At 42.4% G+C, this 18,174-nt stretch overlaps 1 protein-coding gene across 1 annotated transcript in view; it reads left to right on the top strand.

Moving 5' to 3' along the window:
• Window positions 1-18,174, top strand: part of Stum (mechanosensory transduction mediator stumble) — a 29,498-nt gene that overhangs the window by 4,003 nt on the left and 7,321 nt on the right. The window contains exons 2-4 of the mRNA XM_077405513.1: window positions 5,210-5,274; window positions 6,096-6,490; window positions 7,034-8,738. Of these exons, the coding sequence (XP_077261639.1) occupies window positions 6,112-6,490; window positions 7,034-8,738 (2,084 nt within the window). The 5' untranslated portion in view covers window positions 5,210-5,274; window positions 6,096-6,111. The remainder of the gene's footprint in view (window positions 1-5,209; window positions 5,275-6,095; window positions 6,491-7,033; window positions 8,739-18,174) is intronic.

The following is an 18,174-nucleotide window of genomic DNA, read 5'->3' as shown; positions in this document are numbered from 1 at the left end:
ATTGACTTAAAGGGCCACAGGATTCGCGCAGTGTTAATTTAACTAAACCAATGGAGTTAAAAATACTGCTTTGTGTGAAAATAATCAATTTTGACACACATGCTGGTTAAAAAAAGTAACAAAATATTAACTTAATTAATTTAAATATCATTCTTTTTAATATTCAACAGTGATGTGGAGACTATATTTTACATGTATCTTCTCTCGCGGCGCGAGCTTGCGAGCTTAAGTTTTTATTCCTATATCGCTTGTCACGCTCGCCGGATCGTAGCTCATCCCCGAGATTAGCTGGGATGGGGATCAGCGGCGCTTTCGAAAATCGCACGACTGATGGATTTGCGAAACTCTCCGGGAGGCTTCGGTTATCTAACGCGCGCGTGCACACCCGCTTTTATCGTCGGGGATTCCACGCGAGAAATCGCGCTCTTGCGGGAGGCGCGGTCGAAAAACCGGTACGCCTGGATTTATAGAGCGAGGAATAAGTTCCGGGAGCGGCGTAACGTTCGCGTAATACCCGGTCATTTCGAGCAAAACGGTCATTACGATCCTGTATTAATTGCCACATGGCAGACGTATCGTTTCCCTCGATGCGCGGACGATGCGTTGAGACGAGACTTCTCCAGACCGCCCGCCGAGAGCTTCCCTATTTCGAAACAGAGTTTACGTTACGTGCGCCGTATGGTTACGACATTGCGACAACAGGAGCTCGTTAGAGCTAAAAATGCGTAGAATTAGTACCTACTTTACGAAAAAAAACGTATACTTTAATGCTCTGTACAGAAGCAAAGTGTGCGTGAGTTTTAAAGCGATATTGCAGGATAGAAGAAAGGAGACTTGCATCAGGTAATTTAAATTTGCGAAATGGTAAAATATCATCAGAAATCATCAGAAAACTGCAGAAATTTTAATCATTCCCATTTCGGAAATATTATTCCTTCTAAAATAATCTAATAGGGATATAAAAAGGAAATGCACAAAACTTACAAATTAAAAAAATTGGTGAAAAATTAAAAAAAACAGTTCGCCATTCAAAAATGTTGGAAATTATTTCTGAATATCTAAGAAAAAAAAGAAACATTTTTACGTAGATTTTTACATAATATAATAAATAAAAACGAGTGCTTCTTAATTCATAGGTGTGATCGAAGAAATGGCTGAAAAAAATGACCGTTCCGGCTATTTTTGCGTCCAACCAACCGTCAAAGGGTTCCGCGGAAGAATCGATTGTTACGCAAATGTCTCGCTGTCCGGAACCTCCCCGGTCGCTAAACACAGGCGTAAAACCGGGGTCATTGACCCCGCAGGGTACGCGATCTGCATTCTCCGTTCTCCTTCGGGGCGCGGGCCGATTCAACGATCGGTTGTACGATACGCGCGATTGCAACAGCAGCAGCGGTAAATTCGCGGCCGCTGCGTGTTTGGAAAGCGCGGCAATGACGTGTAGTTTAATTAAGGTATTGCGCGACGGATGCTAATTAAGGACGCGGCTCGGCGCGCCTCTTCCTCGACTTGTCGCGGCGAATCGCGCGCGGTTTCGTTACGGCGGACTGTTTCCGCTTTACCGGTCACTAGAACGTGAGAAGAAAAGCTCTGCCGTCATGTGTGACGGAAGTAAAGTTGTCGCGCGATACGCTTATAATACCGGAACTCGTACTCCGTCGTCGAAGTGAGCGGAGCACGGCCGATTGGCTGCGGCAATATTTTGAATAATCTGCCAAATCTCCAAATATAATTGTAGTAATTTGCTTAAAACTGCTCGCAAAATATCCGCCTTTTCGTTTGCTTATTTATTTACTTATTTTTATTAAAAAGTCTAAAACTTTTCACATACCTCTAGATCTAGAGATCTAAGCTTGAAAGTCAAGAGCGAACATCAAATAGTTTGAGCATTATCGATTGCTTAAATCATTCGAAAGATAGAGTTGACGATGATGAAACTATTTAGTGATGACGTTTAAACTATTTAGAATATTTGAGATCTCGATTCAATTTGGACAACCGAGTCAGGTATCCGGTCCTCCATAATTTTCGGATATATTCGTACAACTCGGAAGTTTCACTGCGCTCGCAATCACGATTGGTGGCGGATACTCCGATATAAGACTTGTCTTACATGCCTCCTCGTAATTTACGTTCGCGGCGGCGGTCACTTCTACACGCGCGATGTTCTTATTTAAATTTAAGCGTCGACCTCGTGATCGATTAGGGTATTCAAACAATGACTAAAGGTCAAATTTGCGCGTTACGTTAGAGAAGTACGGTATTCAAACAAACTTTATAGGTCGGTCTTTACATTTTGCATTTTAGAGATACGTTTTTCGGACAACGAGTGAGAGTAAACGTTGTAACGATAAGCGATATCACGAGAGAGAGAGAGAGAGAGAGAGAGAGAGAGAGAGCTTCGTAAACATATACACACAGCACGTTACATGACTGCGTCGTAACTGCGCATCCATTGTGAATCAAAATTATACCCGCCAACTGAAAGTATCGATATTTATTCTATAAATTTCATTGTGTGTGTGATAAAACGAAGGTTTTTACGTCGGTTATCTATCCCGGAAGTACGGACCTGTCCATACTTATGAATGAGATAATCATCGTGCATTAAATGATAACGGTGCGCACACATGCAATATGAATTTACAAATATGCAACCTGTCGCGCAGAATAAATTAAAGCCACGGAATAATAAGCCGCAGATGTGTTGACCTCTGATCTCTTCGTATGTTTAAAGCGGAGTACAATCGCTTGATTTTCATTTCCCGTCGATGTCGTGAAAATAAATTGTTATTCCTACATTAGGTAATAACGAGTTAGAGTTGGCCGTGCTCGACGCCTCAACGCGTTGTTGGATAAAGAAGTGGGGTTTAATTGGGGCCAAAGTTTTTTTATTTCACAATACGATAAAATCAATTCGCCGGCATTAAACGTGAACCGTAAACAATGTAACGTTGACAATTTCACGTTTCACGATTATTACGATAATTGCGAAGGCAGAAAAATGCGAATGGGATTAAACGTCGGCATATCGCGCTCCATTGACAACGAGCAGTATATAATTACGGCCGAACGAATTTCTGTACTTCCCTGAATTTTAAATTTCTACTCGTTAAATGCGGCGCGTGGCCGAATAACGATGGAAATCTCAAGTCTCAATTTTTGTAATGATAATGGCGGGCATCTCGTCGTTTTTATTTAATGATACAATTAGGAACTGTCGTGATGGGCGAAAGTATGCACTTAGAGATCCGTGTTATTTCTCTCGAGTCTACCTGCTCTACGCCTTCTTCACAGCGCAGTTGATGACGTATGATGGTAATTACGTAGAGTGCACGGCGCGTCGGTGCATAAGCGGATGTGGAGAATTACTTATCGCGAGTTTATTATCGAATCGCGAGATCCACGGGGCAGGTCAGCGAGTGCTTCTACGGAAATGCTGTTCTTCTTCCCGACAGCTCAAAATAAAACGTCTTTAATTTGCCTGCATAAAGAAGGAGAGCAAATCGAACGAGGTTTATAGTCGACAATAGTTTATAGTTAGACAAATAGGATTAAATTTGCGGACAGAATCTAAAGCGTAACAGCCGCGGCGAATAAATGTCCGATTCCCGTCCCCGCGATCCTTGCGTAACCGTTTTACACATACCCGCGTTTTCGATCCGAGCTCCGAAGGTCGGTTTATGCGACCCCAAGCATGCTTCCTATTTACGATTTAAGGGAGTTAATCGCGCGCTTGGAAACCACCTCGCGGTTTTACGATTTACGGCGCATTCATGGCTCGTACACCCGCTCGTCCATTGATTCGTGGGTGAACGACGATTGTAAATCAACCGGTCGCCGTTTTGTAACGGTGAATTACTCCTCGGACATTTCCCACTCCGTCCCGATCTAGATCGCGAATAAAATACTCGTCGCGGTTGACAGATAGGACGCGTAACTGTTTGTTCGTTGAACAGCCCTTTGAGCATTCTCGTTTACCATGCATCTTTGTTACACCTTGACAGAATAATTGAAATATCTTACAATCAGACAGCATAATTAGAGCTTGAAAATTATCGTCTTCGAGCGTTCGGCTCGTCACATTTCGATTGGAAATTATCTTTAATCTATCGGCGGAGGGAGGGAGGGGGGGGGTTATCGCGGATCGAGAGCGTTTCGACGACGGTCGAATTATCTCGGTGAGCTCTGTCGGATTTGGAAAGTATATACGAGCGCACGGAACTTCTTTATTACGGCGAGACGCAGCGTTGCGCGACGAGACGAGACGATGCGATATGCAATGCGATGCGATGCACCGGGCACATCGGGAATGTAGCTCAGCGGTAAGCGTGATGAATTCGCTCAGGCGATCGTCTGCGAGAGCGTGAATAAAGCGTTGTTCCTCGTATCCGCCGTGGATATATAGGTATATGTATATTCTCGTTGCCCGGACACGTGCCAAGCCGCACAGAACGAATGATTATACGCGCCGCATTCGTTAATTGCTGGCCGCGCCGCGAGTCGAGTCGTCTTTTCTTCCTTCCGCGAGTCCCGTGGAAAGAAGAGAAGCGTCCATCAACATCTCGCGAAAGATCGCGTCCGCGATCGAGGATCCGCCGGATTTTCCGCGAAAAGTAAATCGCCGGAAACACGAGACGGTAATTATATGGAAATTCAAAGCGCCGTATTGATCCGTTCCTCGAGTGTTATCAATATAGCCTGCGTTCGTTTATTCACATTGGCAGCTATTGGGAAAATATAATCTATGATACACGTTATGTGTATCATAGATTTTATTTTCTCAATACAGGAGCCACTAGCTCCCAATGTGAAGAAACGAACGCAGGCATGATTTGACGATACGTTGACTGCGGCGAATGGTTGAGAGAATTGATAGAATTGAAAATAAGGATAGGGTTGACAGAATTGAAAATAACGAACGACGGAGAGTTTGCTTTCGTCGCGACAGGTAAAAGAAATGCAGAAGAAAATGTACGATACACGAAACTTTTCGTTTAAAACTTTTCGCATCGCGCGCGAGCAATCGATCGATATCAGAATGGTCGGGACGACCGTTTCTATTTTTGCAATTGCGGTTTTCCGTCCGCCGGGCGGAACCGCAATTTTGCGCTATCTCGATTATTATCTCGAAATAAAAATTTCTCCGTACATTTTCACGACGGTCATGCACTCTCTCTTTCTCAGTAGAGATTTCTATTCATTGCAGGTGGGAGCAACGGCGGATTCCCTCGGCGTCCCTCTCACTTCGGCGACCTGCATGAAGGGCACCAGGTACTGAGCTCGAATTATGGAACGTACTGAGAATACATAAATTAACTTAAAATTAATGAAATTAAATAACATTGAATAAAATAAAAATAATTTTTATCGCATGCGCAAATTTATTCACGCGAAACAATGTGACAAATATCACAAAAATGAATTTTGCGCGTTGTTGAATAAGATACACAGTAATTAATCCCAGAATTTGAACGCAAATTCATATTTCACAATTCCACCGTTATTCATTTTACTCACGCGGGAGAGAATTTTCTCTCAAAATTTACCCTGAAATCATGGTAGTTGTGGGACAACATGTACCACCAAGAATTTTATGTGCGAGTTATTCGGATTAATATTTACCATAATAAAAAATATTAATATCTATTACATTAAAATATAAAATATGTTTGATTAATTTTATTAAAATATATCCAGGAAATTTCAATAATTTTTCAAAATTTATCAATCTGCTTGGTAATTTTTATCACGTTGTTTGTAAAATGTCTTGTATATTTTAAAAATTTCTTGGTTGCCAAGCTGTCCCAAGTTTGTAGTGAATTTAAGGGTAAAATATAACGAAAACATTCTCTCCGTGCTGTTGTGTTTGAATTTGCCATTATTATTAAAATAACAGAGTCATAGTTCATAGTTATTTCCGAATATATTATACTGTATAATATATGTAATATGTAATAAACTAAAAAAAGGTTTTTTAATTTTTTCTCCATTTTTCTAATTTCTCTGTCAATCGTTTGCGTAAATAGCACAAGTTCAGGGATTAATATAGGCACGGATTAATCGTATTAACTTTGTGATTTTCCCAATGAAAGATAGGGCCTCGTAAGAATGAGGCGGACCGATCATGACGGCCACGTCGCGCGGCAGGGTCCGCCGCCCTTCAAAGTGCTGGCCGTCCCCGACTGCGTGTACTTGTCGCCGACGCCTCCCGTGGCGGCGCCGCCGCCCCCGCGCGCGCCCGAACCCTACAAAGTCGCCCCGACGTCGACGTCCTTCGGCAGGGCGCATCGTCGTTCCAGCTTCGTGATACTCGCCGAATCCAGGCCGGCGAGTCCGGAAGCCGGCGATGCGTCGTCCACCTTGCCGACAGGGAGGGTCTCGCCCTTCCGCGGACGTGGCTTCAAGGGGCCACCTCCTCGCTCAATGTCGAGGCCGCAGTCGCCGGAAGTCGCCGGGGACGGACGTCGACGCAAAATCGAACGAAGAGGTAAGATCGTCGAGTGTATATCAAGAGCGAGCTGCAAAGATTTGTAATAATAGCTTCGTTGGAATATTTCAAAGATGCTAAGATAAAATTTAAGGGTTCTTGACGTTACGCTGATGAGACATTTTTGACAGCTCCAGACAGCTGAAACATTTAAAAGACGTTGTAAAGTTTAAAAGTCTTCCAGACGCTTTATATATTTTATGTAACACTTCTACATTGCTAAGAAAATTTCATTTGAAAATTATTTATCAATGCGCTTGGTGAAAATTGGTTTAAAATTAAAATTTAATAGCGAGCTGCTTTGATACTTTCTGCTAAGGAAAAATGGTAGGAAAAATTTATAGATAAAAATATGCGTGCAAAATAATATTATTAAAGACAAGATTATATTAATATTTTCAGATTAATATTAAAAATATTAAAGCTATTAAGATTATTAAGATTAATATTAAGGACAAGATCGGTATGCGTTGCTCCACGCAGTCAACATCAATAATCCGATTAACGATGATCTCTATTAAGTCACTCGTCTATGCTTTGCAGTGTCGTTGTCGCAGCAGAACAGTCCCAGAAGAAGCCTGATACCGCAGCCCACTTATCGTCAGCGGTCCACCTCCTTGACGAAGGACAATGAGCGCTCGCCGTCGCCGAAGATCGGTCGCCGAGTCGATTCGAGGACGCGACTGAACGTTTCGGACTCGCGGAATCGATTGAACGCGACCGATTCGAAATCGCGGTTGAACGACTCGAAAACGCGTCTGAACAAATTCGACTCTCGGAGTCGTACGAATCTGGCCGAGGCTAAGACCCGCTTCATCTCCAACTCTACCAGCAATCTCAACAATAACTCGACGACGACACGCCGACAGCCGATTATGAAGGGTTCGACGCGACTCTCGCCGATCCAAGGCACCCCGACGAAACCGGAGAAGACGACTCCTCGATCGAACGTTAGAGGGAAGGATGCCACGAAACAATCCCCCACGAAGGCATCGAGAACGTCGCCGCAGAAGAACAACGCTACTACTCGAAGGGACGGTCAGAACAGAAGTCCCGCTACGGATCGCCTTCTTTCGCCATCGAAGATTCCTCTGAAGAGCAAGGCGAACGGCTCGTCGAGTACCGGCAGGTTCATCTCGATGTCCGAGCAGAACGCCGGGAAGATGGATAGGTTTGCAAAAGAAGACAAGAATGACAAGCAGACCGGCCAATCGGTTCAGAATGGTCGAGCCGAATCGAGCTTGAAGGAAAACGGAACAGATGGGAACACCTCGGGCAATGCGGACGAAGTGGATCTTATAGATCTTCTGAAGCAGACGTCGCAGGCGACCGGTACGTCCAGCGAACGTTTGGTGAACACCACGACGACCACGGCGGTACAGCCGTTGCACATCGACGCGAACGCGCTTCTCGTGGAGCGAGATGGGTCAACGGCGAATCAGCAGAAGGAACGACTCGACGTCTCCCCCGCATCTAAGGGCGAATCGCCTGTGGCCGCGTCGACGCCAAACGCAACGGGTCAGAAATCCTCGCCGGTCAGGGCAGGTCAAGCGATGAATCCTGGAAACGATAAGAAGGACTCTCCCGTCGGCGCGGAGAATAGCACCGGAGGACACTCGAAAAGCAGCACCGTCAGCCAATCCATGAAAAGCGTTAGGATGAACGATGAGGTTCATCAACGTTCCAGCAATCAGTCTTCTGCCAATCAGCGTTCTGGCAGACAGAATGCTCGGTGGCCCAAACCAAGCGACGCAGAGGCTTCGGAGCAACAGCAAGTCGCTTCGGCGGAAATCAAGAGTGGCTCTGCGGGTAGCAGGATGGCCATGAGTCGCGACGTTCCGGCGAGCGATAAGATGCCCACGGTGATGGAGAACGACTCGAAGGTCAAAGCGGCCGAGGAGGCGGAGACGACGATGAGCAACGCGACGGCAATGACGACGAACAGCGTGGCGAAAAGCAACAATGTGAATCCCGCGGATGGTGCGGTGAACGCAGGTGTGAACAGTGATGCTGTGGTACGAACGAGGAACGCGAATCGCGGCAGCGACGCGTCCTTGAAATCGTCCACCGGCGTGTCCACGGATTCGATCGAGAGCGTGAGATCGACGGACACGGGAGTGAGCGTGAACACGGTCAGGGGAGTGTCGTCGCCGAGGGAGAAAACGGGCGTGCACACGGTGAAGCGGCCGCAGGAGATCGAGACCCTCAGCGGCAATATCGTCCGCGTCGAGCAGAACGGGGAGCCAGCGTGAGTCTTGATTTTATCCTATTCAACTATACGTATTAAGTGTGAAAATTCGGGCATCTCATAATCTGCTCAAATGCATACATTTTTGCAAAGCGAATCGTCAAAGTATTAAAAAAATACTTTATTTAAACAATTTTCGTAAAAAACTCTTCCTCCTCTTTTTATTTTGTCATGTGGAGCATTTAGAACGGATTATTTGGAACAGTAAAATATCTCGTACTTCAGACAGAGAATGAATAATTTTTCAAAATTTTTTCAAGTTATTCTTAAATGTCTCGTTAAAGTAATTAATTACATGTCAAACTTTAAATTTTGAATGAAATGAGTGTGCTTTTCAGCTGCGTTTCCTCTTTCCATCCAGTCATTCTTCTTTATTTTCTTCCCTCCTGTCCTTCTCTTCTTCCAACTCTACTTACGGCGTCCGTTTTGTTTGAACTGTAATTAAGCGCAATCAATGTCAAAGAGATTAATAGCACGCAGCTAAAAAATATACACCTAACGCGTGAATGATTAATAACGTTAATTTATTATACAATAATTGTACGTTGTCAGGCAATGGCGTATTAAAATGCCTCATATAAAATACATATATACTTCTCTTTGATGAAAAAGCGGGCTGTGGTGATTGTGTTGAATTTATAAATTTCTCCGTTTTGTACGAGTCGCGTGATACGCTGATTGAAGTTTACATGCGTGAGTTCATCTGCTAATTTGTTTTGTTTTCACCCACGCGAACGACAAAAATTAAAGCTATTTGCCCTGAGGGAACGTGATCCGGAATTGCGCTTTGAACAGTCGTAACAAATCCAGATGAAATTTTTGCGGATCGGCCGGCACGGCAACGAGGCATCGTTCTCAATTAAAATTGAACGAAAACTTTCGTGACGTGATTGTTTTGCGTCGAAAAGAATAGCATAGTGACCGGAATCTTATCGCCCTCGCGAAACTTTTCAACTCTCACGTGCAACCTCTTCTCGATTCGATATATTCTCATTGTCAGTTTCAATTTTTCGCCAGAGACATTCAAACGAGCTGCTTACTTAATTCCTGAAAGTTCTCGCGAAACTTTCCAAAGAGGTACAAGAGTGTTGAGATAAGTGTATCAAGCTGTTTTTGAACTTATGACTCCAAGCTTAGGCTCGAGTCTTTAAGTTTTGCGAATACAGAACTAAGCTTATTTAATCCACTCGGGATAGATGATTGCCAGATTCAGTATTCAAATTATACACGTTTTATTCCCTTCGCAATTGCGCAAACGAAATTTCTTTCGATATAAATCTGAGATTGTTTTTAAAGTGCGCGGGTTTAAAAGTCGTAGTATTCAGTCGTATTTCATCGCACCGTAATAACAACCTGACAACTAGGTCTCTTGTCGCATTACATATACGCTTCGACCAGGAGCGCATAGGGGTATCTTTATCAAGCTGTATTCAATATTTGCAAATATAATAAGATGAGTCCATCGTTTAATGTGTTTTATATATCAAGAGACTGGAACTTGTAAATTATGAAATCGGTTCGTCCTTGGATCAAACGTCGCGATAATCCTATATTATACAAAAGTTTATTGCATTTTAGCATATAAGAGCTAGCTAGGTTCATTTGTCGCAATTCGCCGGCGTCTCAAGCCTGTATGTCTTATTATATAAGTGACCGTGTATCGAGTTTCTGACGAATATACGGTATACACAGTGGACCGCGCCATTCATTGTACCGTGTAGTATTGCAGTAATTACGCGGGTATCTCAAAGCAAATCGCAGGGCTGTTGCGTTACTGCGCAGTTATTTGTTCATCGTTCCACGATGCTTTCAAGCTCGTTTCCAGTTTAGTACTGCTAAAGACAAATGACAATGTATCGTTGAATTTAATTACCGTCGCGTGATTTAGGTGGCTCTGAGTGACTTTTGACGAGATAATTAATTTTGGCGATTAATCCTGTCGGTTGCTTCGTCATATGTGGCCGCAGACGTCCCGCACGTCCGTCATGCCGATCAATCAATCTTTTTCCCTCTTCTCAGAAAACTGGGAACCAAGTAGATACGTAAAACCGGCAATCTCGGTTATGCCGACCGTTAAAACTAGTACAAAATACGGGGGAAACTCGAGTTAAAAATTACATGGACCCCTCCTTTTAAACCATGAAATTGTTGATTCGAGTTAATATAATAATTCTAAGCGCTTTCTGCCTTTGTGCTACTTTTTGTAGACAATTTTTATATACTATAACGATTTCCCTCAATTGCGAGTTGGCGTAAGTTTTGGTGAAGAATCTCCCGATTCTCCTTTTTATCCTCCTTTGAAACTTTCTCCGTGTTTGGATCAGTATCATCCTTGCCCTACCGCGTAAATAGCGCAAATTTCGCTCTTACTAAATCTTTCTTATAATAAATTATGTCGACTCGAAGTCGGATCCGCGGGAATCAGATGCATCGTCCCATTAAAAAACTATTTTCTACTAGAGAATGACTCGGAAATCGTTCGCGGCTCAACTGGTACGACGGTGATTTTGTTATTGTGGAATACGAGCGGCGATATGCCTGTGAAATGACGTATATGCTGCGCTTCCGCGAAAAGTTTTTCGCTTCGCCAAGCTAAGACACGAACAGGCCGAGGAAGTTCCCGTCCTATCTACAGTCGCGCAAGATTCAAGAGTTCCTTCACCCCGGCTAGTTATAAACCTCCACCTTCGGTCGAAGCGGCCGAGGTGTGTCTATCGATCGTGCTGGGATTTACATCGACGAGCCACCGTGGGTTTAGCTCAAGGGGATAATAAATTAGAATCCCCGAACCATCCTTATCCGCCGTCATAATGGCCGCCGGCCCGGGACAGGGTGCTCTAATAAAAATACTTTCGACATCCGTCCACCCGTCGACGTTCTCGTCCAAATATCGCGGAATCCATATGATTAACGCGTTATCATTATCTCGCGATAATCGACAATAATTTTAGAGATTTAACTTCAAAATGACCGAAGCGCAAGAACGTAATGAATTTATAACGTAATTGTGTTCAATCAGTTCAATTAATTTTACATATTGAAACAAAAATGTAATATTTTTGACATATGTATTCGAATACTTGAATTTTTTGTTAAAATTTTGCCGAAAAATATAAGATTTGAAAAATTGCCGGATATTTTGTGATACCGTGAAAAGACTTGTTTTATGCAAAGCACCGGAACACCGTCTTTTGATAATTTTTATCATTAAGATCCACTTATGTTAAATTGATTCTGTGCGACGATCTCGATAAGGTTTTCAAAATTTAATTTCACCTACCCTCTGAATAATCAGCTGATTTAGCTTTTCCTTCTCTCCATATTGGAAATTAGATTTTGATGAATAATTAATGAAGCCGGGCTAGATTCGCCAAAGGTACGTTGCACCTCATTCATTATTTATTACATCCACCCGTTACATCTACGTGCGTCGATCAATTAGGATATCGGCGGCGATCAGTTCTTCAACGTCCCAAACGCGCCGAACCTCCGCGGCGCGGCGGCGCGGCGTCTCGCGTTGCACAACCGGACGATTATTATTTCCCGTAATTGCACGGAGATTAAATTCTTTCTGCGCGAGAGATTCTCGCGCCGTAATTTCGTGTGATATTATTACCGCGGGTCGCGTTACGTACCAATGACTCACAAGACCGCAATAGCGTGACGGTGCTATAAGCGCTCTAACGCTCTATTACGAACATAACTTAATCTCGCGAAAAACAAATTCCGGAAATTTTTCGAATAATCGCACGCTTCGGTTTCGGGAAATCTCGTCGGTTCGCGACACTTGAAATGTGGTATGCTTAGACGGTGCGCCCTTTTTATCACGATGCCCACCTTGAGATAATTTCAAGTTCACGAATTAATCATACGAAACTATGTAACTTTTCTCTATCGCACTTCTCTCAATCTATACTTTTACGTGCGAGAATTTCTCTTGCTTCTGTCATGATTATTGCATGCACATTTCGAAGGAATGCGTCAGATGTGAGAGAAACTTTTAACTCGAGGAGAAGAGCAATTCTACAAAATTGTAAATTACTTCAAATCTATTATTTGATACATGATCACGCAACGCGGACGAGAAAACGTAAGGTGAATCGATATATGTCTATTCGTGTACTTCATCACATCTGAATTTGTTCCTTTAATAATAGAGCCCATACTATATAAAACGACTTGTGAAGTTTTAATATTCTTTATCGCAATATATTTCTGTACAGTGTTAATAATTATTGAATTCTTCCTTTTATTTAATCGACAGCCCGATGGACATTTCAAGTAATATATTTAAATACATATTTTAATTCTAAACTACCCGAAAAAGAATTTTAGGAAATATTTTCTAAAGCTATTTTAAGCGATATAAAAAAAGCAACGGATGTACTTGAGATATATCTAGCTTCAAGAAATCGGTAATCTTTTTTCGTCTTGAAGAAATATAATTTCGCCCAACGAATTTGTTAGCTAAAAAAAATTTAAGGATGTAGGCACGAAAGTCCATCCTTGTATCTAACGATTGATCTCGCACGCGAGCGAACTCGCTCACGATCTCTCGTTGACTTTTGTGGAACGCTAAAACTTCTTTTTGCCACGAAGATATGTCGCGCCGTGGAAAATGCAATGCGCGATCGTCCACGGCAAAAATATAGCGTTGATCTACTTCGTTTATGACCGATGATCCTCCATGTACATATATCTCTGCGACGTGAGAAAATAGAACGCAATCTTCCGCGTACATCCTTTCTACGTCATTTGAATTTTCCATTATCGTTACGAAGCTCGTTGAAACGCTTATGTTTTACCGACTGTTTAATGCGTTTACGTAGTTTCGTTATTTATTTCGAAATTACAATCAATCATGTAGCTCTTTAGGAAAGAAAAAAACGACGCTTGAAAAAAAAGCGAATGTATTTTTCTTTCGCAACACAATCGATTAGACTTCTACAAATATAAGAATCGATCATGGAAGTTTTACGTAAGCGGAAGGATGTCTCCACCTCGCGTTATACGTTGTATAAAAAGAATTGCTTTCATGAAAGTCAGATTATACCTGAAGAAAAATGGAACTAATTTTTGAGGCGGTAAGAATTGCGGTGCAGAAGCAACTTATCGGAGAGTGATTCGTCTAATTGAGAATCACGGGGTAAACTACTGACCACGAATTTGCACACTAATAGCATAATAGCCAGCCGCCAGATACTAAATCTCACTGGTAATTCGCAGCGATACCTGGGCGATTAAATTACTGCTCGTGGCAATTTTTATTCACTTTCTATTAACATGTTCGTTCACAGATTGTTTCGGAGAATGTTTTCTTAAACTTAACAAACTTATTTTCAACAAAGATAGAAGATAAATAGTTAGCGTTTGTTAATACTGTTTTAATAAAAATGTGTAGTTATCTAATAATTCCATCAAACGGTATCTTCAAACTTTTAAGGTGCCTTTTCACGTTAACGCTCGACGCTCATTTTCAGCAAGTAAAAATCTTCAGAAATAATATCTTTTATTTATATATGTATCCATAAAATATTATTACTTGAAGATATTACTTGAAAATAATTAATATTTTACGTATTTCGAAGTCTATGTTTGATTGTACTGGGACGATTAACGACGATTCAGCAACGACGCTGAATATTAAACAAATTCAACTTCATTTCTTTGACGCTATAACGTCAAAGCACCACGTTCACCTTATTGACGCTCATTTTCAGCGTCTCACGAATTGGCACTTTTATTCAACTTCGTGCGATCGAAATGATGGTATCTTCTTTGTTTCAAAACAGATAGGATACTTTTTCTTCGCCAGTGAGTAATGTTTTTATTCTTGTACATAAATCAAAAGTAATGGCCAATAAAAGGTAATAGTTAATAAAACGTTTTAATATTCTTTTAATATCTTGCTTTTTGGCAAAAAATTTTTTGGCAAAAATATTACACATAGTAGGTTCATTTTATGTACGTTTTATTTTCTCGTTTTCAATTGATATAAATAGCGAGTAAATCCGCAAAGCCTATTCAAGAAAAACGTATCTCTTGAGCATCTGCAAAATCGAACCCGATGAGACTCACCCTCTCGCGGGCTGTACAATGTGTGCGGCGGACTTGGATTTCAAGGCTCGCGGCGCCGATCTTTTCCTTTCCTTCTGCGAGCGCGACAATCGGCGAATTAGGGGGAAGTGCCCTCGCTCGCGGGGTGGGCTTGGGGTGTCGTGGTGGCTATAAAGAGAAACGAGAGCACACAGGCGGAGCGAATGAAATACGGGTGGCGGCGCGGGTCGACCTTGGCCGCACGCGACGCGACGCGCCGCGACGCCTCGCCAGTCACTTGCCACGTTACGTCGATTTTCGGTCATGCCGTCCCTCCTCTTCCCCCACCTTCAGCACGCGCGATTTATCCGTCGATCCGCGTTGTTCCGTTCGAATCTGCTGGCAGGAAGACCGCCGCCCGTCCGGAAGTGACAAAGGCGAGTTTTCGATTAAGGCATCCGACCGATCGCTCGATCAGTCACTATCTGTTTTGTCTTACGACGTGTAATACGTACACGTATGCAGGATAACTTCTCTGTTTCGTAAAAAGAAAGACCCCGTCGAGACTGGCGGGGCTAAACAACCCACGTAAGAGGATTAATGGATTCGAAAGAATGCGGCAAGGGAACACGTGCTCTCGCATCACGCGATAATCCGATTTACTTGACTGAGTCGCATCCGTTGAGTCATACGCGGTATTGGAGAATAACCAGGTACAAGTACCTTTTCGTATACGTATCCGAATGAAGAATTTATGAAAATATGGAGCAGGTGATAACGACAGATTGATTATTGCGTGTTATTATTAATTCTCCATTTAAATACGCTGCGGGAGGTCTGATTCTCAGAAAAAAAATATGTCTTAATTCTGTCTTCTTTTACATTTAATGCTAAAGAGACAAGAAATAAATTTTTGATATAATCCGACAGGTTCTGTCTGACCGTCGCGTTGACTTTTCTACTGAATTACGAATCGCGTCGTAATTCTCGCAAGAGAAATACTCTATGAGTTGTTTAATTTTAATTTAGAAAAAACGAAAAATTTTGAAATAATTTCTTTTTCCATTTTTTTTCCAAATTATTAATATATTTATTATACATTTTTTTTGTAATTTTATATGCACGTTTGATTCTATTACGTTCGTCCTTAGGTAAGCCACTTAATTCCAATACCATATCGCACGTTTCTCGTTTTCGCTTTATTAACGCACGCTTGCATTTTTTAATGTAAACTAGCCGCCCATTTCCCACAATTCGACATAATTGAGCCCACTGATCCTCGATAACGCGCGGGAAACGTTCACGGTATACACATCGTGCAGCGCGAAAATATTACATGCGAGAATGCGTTATTAATGATCGAGCGAAACAAATTTCAATGTAATTTGCATATAGCGTTATGTGCATTCACCTCCTTCGAATTCTTTCTCTTACCTTTCCTCTTTTCCAGTTTAATCGCTCCCATAGATTAGGTTAATTGCATCCTCGTTATCCTCCTGACCAACATCGGACGGTATGTCAGGAAGGCGCATCGATTTGCAATGTTAATCGATACTTGAAGCAGTTTTTTTCATCTTTACGCGATACGAAACGAGTTGCGAGCGGCACTCGACGGTGCCCTCGTATTTGCATGTTGCGTGGCTCTATTTGCGTTTAAAATTTGAAAATTGCGTAAGAAGATTGATACACGTACGAGAGATAAGCTTTCCCGCGAGCGCAGAATTGAATATTTCAGTTTCAATTTCTTCCTCGCGTGTGCCCCTCTCCCCGCGAGTCACATATCGCTCTCCGGGCATCGATTAACGTTAATATTAATCGATGGAAAAACTATTTTTAATCCGTAGACGGCATCGTGCGAGCTATAAATAAACGAAAGCCGCACGCATTTTTATTTGCATGCCGCGGCAGTTAGAAGCACGGAATTGCAGGCGGTTTTGCATTATTAATTCGTTTGCATTAATAACCCGGGAATTTTTCGTCGGAGAGTAATAACAAGTAGATTATATTACTGATAAATACTTTCGCATTGTAGGATCGAGCATATCAGTGTCCTGCGTACCACTTCTTTTTCACACGTTATTATTAATGTCAGAAATTCATATCTTTCCTAATAACATGCTAAGAGAAAGTTTATTTCAGGCCCTTGACGCATAGCTATTAACGCAAACGATTATGATGAAAAGCTCTCGCGTTGTTTGCAAGCGCAATATAATATTAAAAAATATGCTCAAAATCTGTGAAAAAGCGTATAATGTTTTATTAACGATATTAGCGTTAGTAACGAACTTTCGTGCCTGTTCATTTATTAAATTTTTCCCGTCACGCTGTCGTCGCAATTTAAATGTAGACTCATTGCGGTATGTAATTAGCAGAATTTTTAATTCGCGTGTTTTTATCGAGCTTTCAATTTTGACCAAACTGAGGAAATGTCATATTTATCGAATGTGTTTGTAGGATAGGTCAAATGTTAACTTTTATTTAATAACTTCTATTCGTATCGGCAAAAGTTTTCTGACGAGATTTCGAGATTAATATACTTATCACTTATCGTCGAGATGCGTGCTAACCGGAGTCGGTCGATCATGCGTGTAATCGCCAGTTGGTCGTACGCCCTTCGCGCCCTTTCGCGAACTTTCGTTTACGTGCGTAGGGAATTGTTTCAGGGGTTGTTCCCGTTAAATTTATGCGGCACGGCACGTAACGGCGTGTCACAAGGCAACGCGACGAGTTTCATAATTTGTGCGAATGATAATGCCGCTCGCGCGGCACGAAACAATCTCATCGCCGCGGATCTGTAGCATGACGTCAACTTTGTGTTGCTGAGTTTACATTTCGGTAAAAACCGGCTCGCGTGCAGTTGCAATGCTATATAGGTCTTTTTCGCAGATGTAGGTTCTCAAATCTTTCGTTCGTCTTTAATATTTAATGCTGCAACCTGACGTGTATATTGTTGTTTAATTTAAAAAGTTCGTGGGAACATTAATCTTACAAGTCGTACAATTAAATGTTTTAACACTGAATTCATCAAAGATCGCGCGTTAGATCTAGCTCGACGGGCTAGAAATTTCGAGGAGATTAAGCGAACGAGGAGAACGCGAGAAAAACAAAAGTGGCAGAGAATTAGCACTCATTATCTCCGGACACGATGCCCGCGTCGTTGCGGCAACGAGATCGATCTGACCGATTAATTAAATTACGCCGGAGATCGCTCGTTGGGCAATGCCTTAATTAGGCGAGTTTTATTCGTGCAACGCATTCGCGTCTCCGTGCGTTGATTACGGAGATCGGCCGGAAGCCTCTCTCTGAAAGAGGAACGCTCTGATTCCCAAGATAATCCGCGCGCGCCGGGTTTTTTTCTAGGATCCTCCGCTGCGCTCGTTAGTGGCGCAATTACGCGGAG

The sequence above is a fragment of the Temnothorax americanus genome, unplaced genomic scaffold (genome assembly GCF_048541705.1).
Source record: "Temnothorax americanus isolate GAGA-0224 unplaced genomic scaffold, ASM4854170v1 Scaffold2, whole genome shotgun sequence".
NCBI classification, from domain to species: domain Eukaryota; kingdom Metazoa; phylum Arthropoda; class Insecta; order Hymenoptera; family Formicidae; genus Temnothorax; species Temnothorax americanus.
Note: the sequence above shows the minus strand (reverse complement) of the source record. Positions and strands in the feature narration are given on the sequence as shown.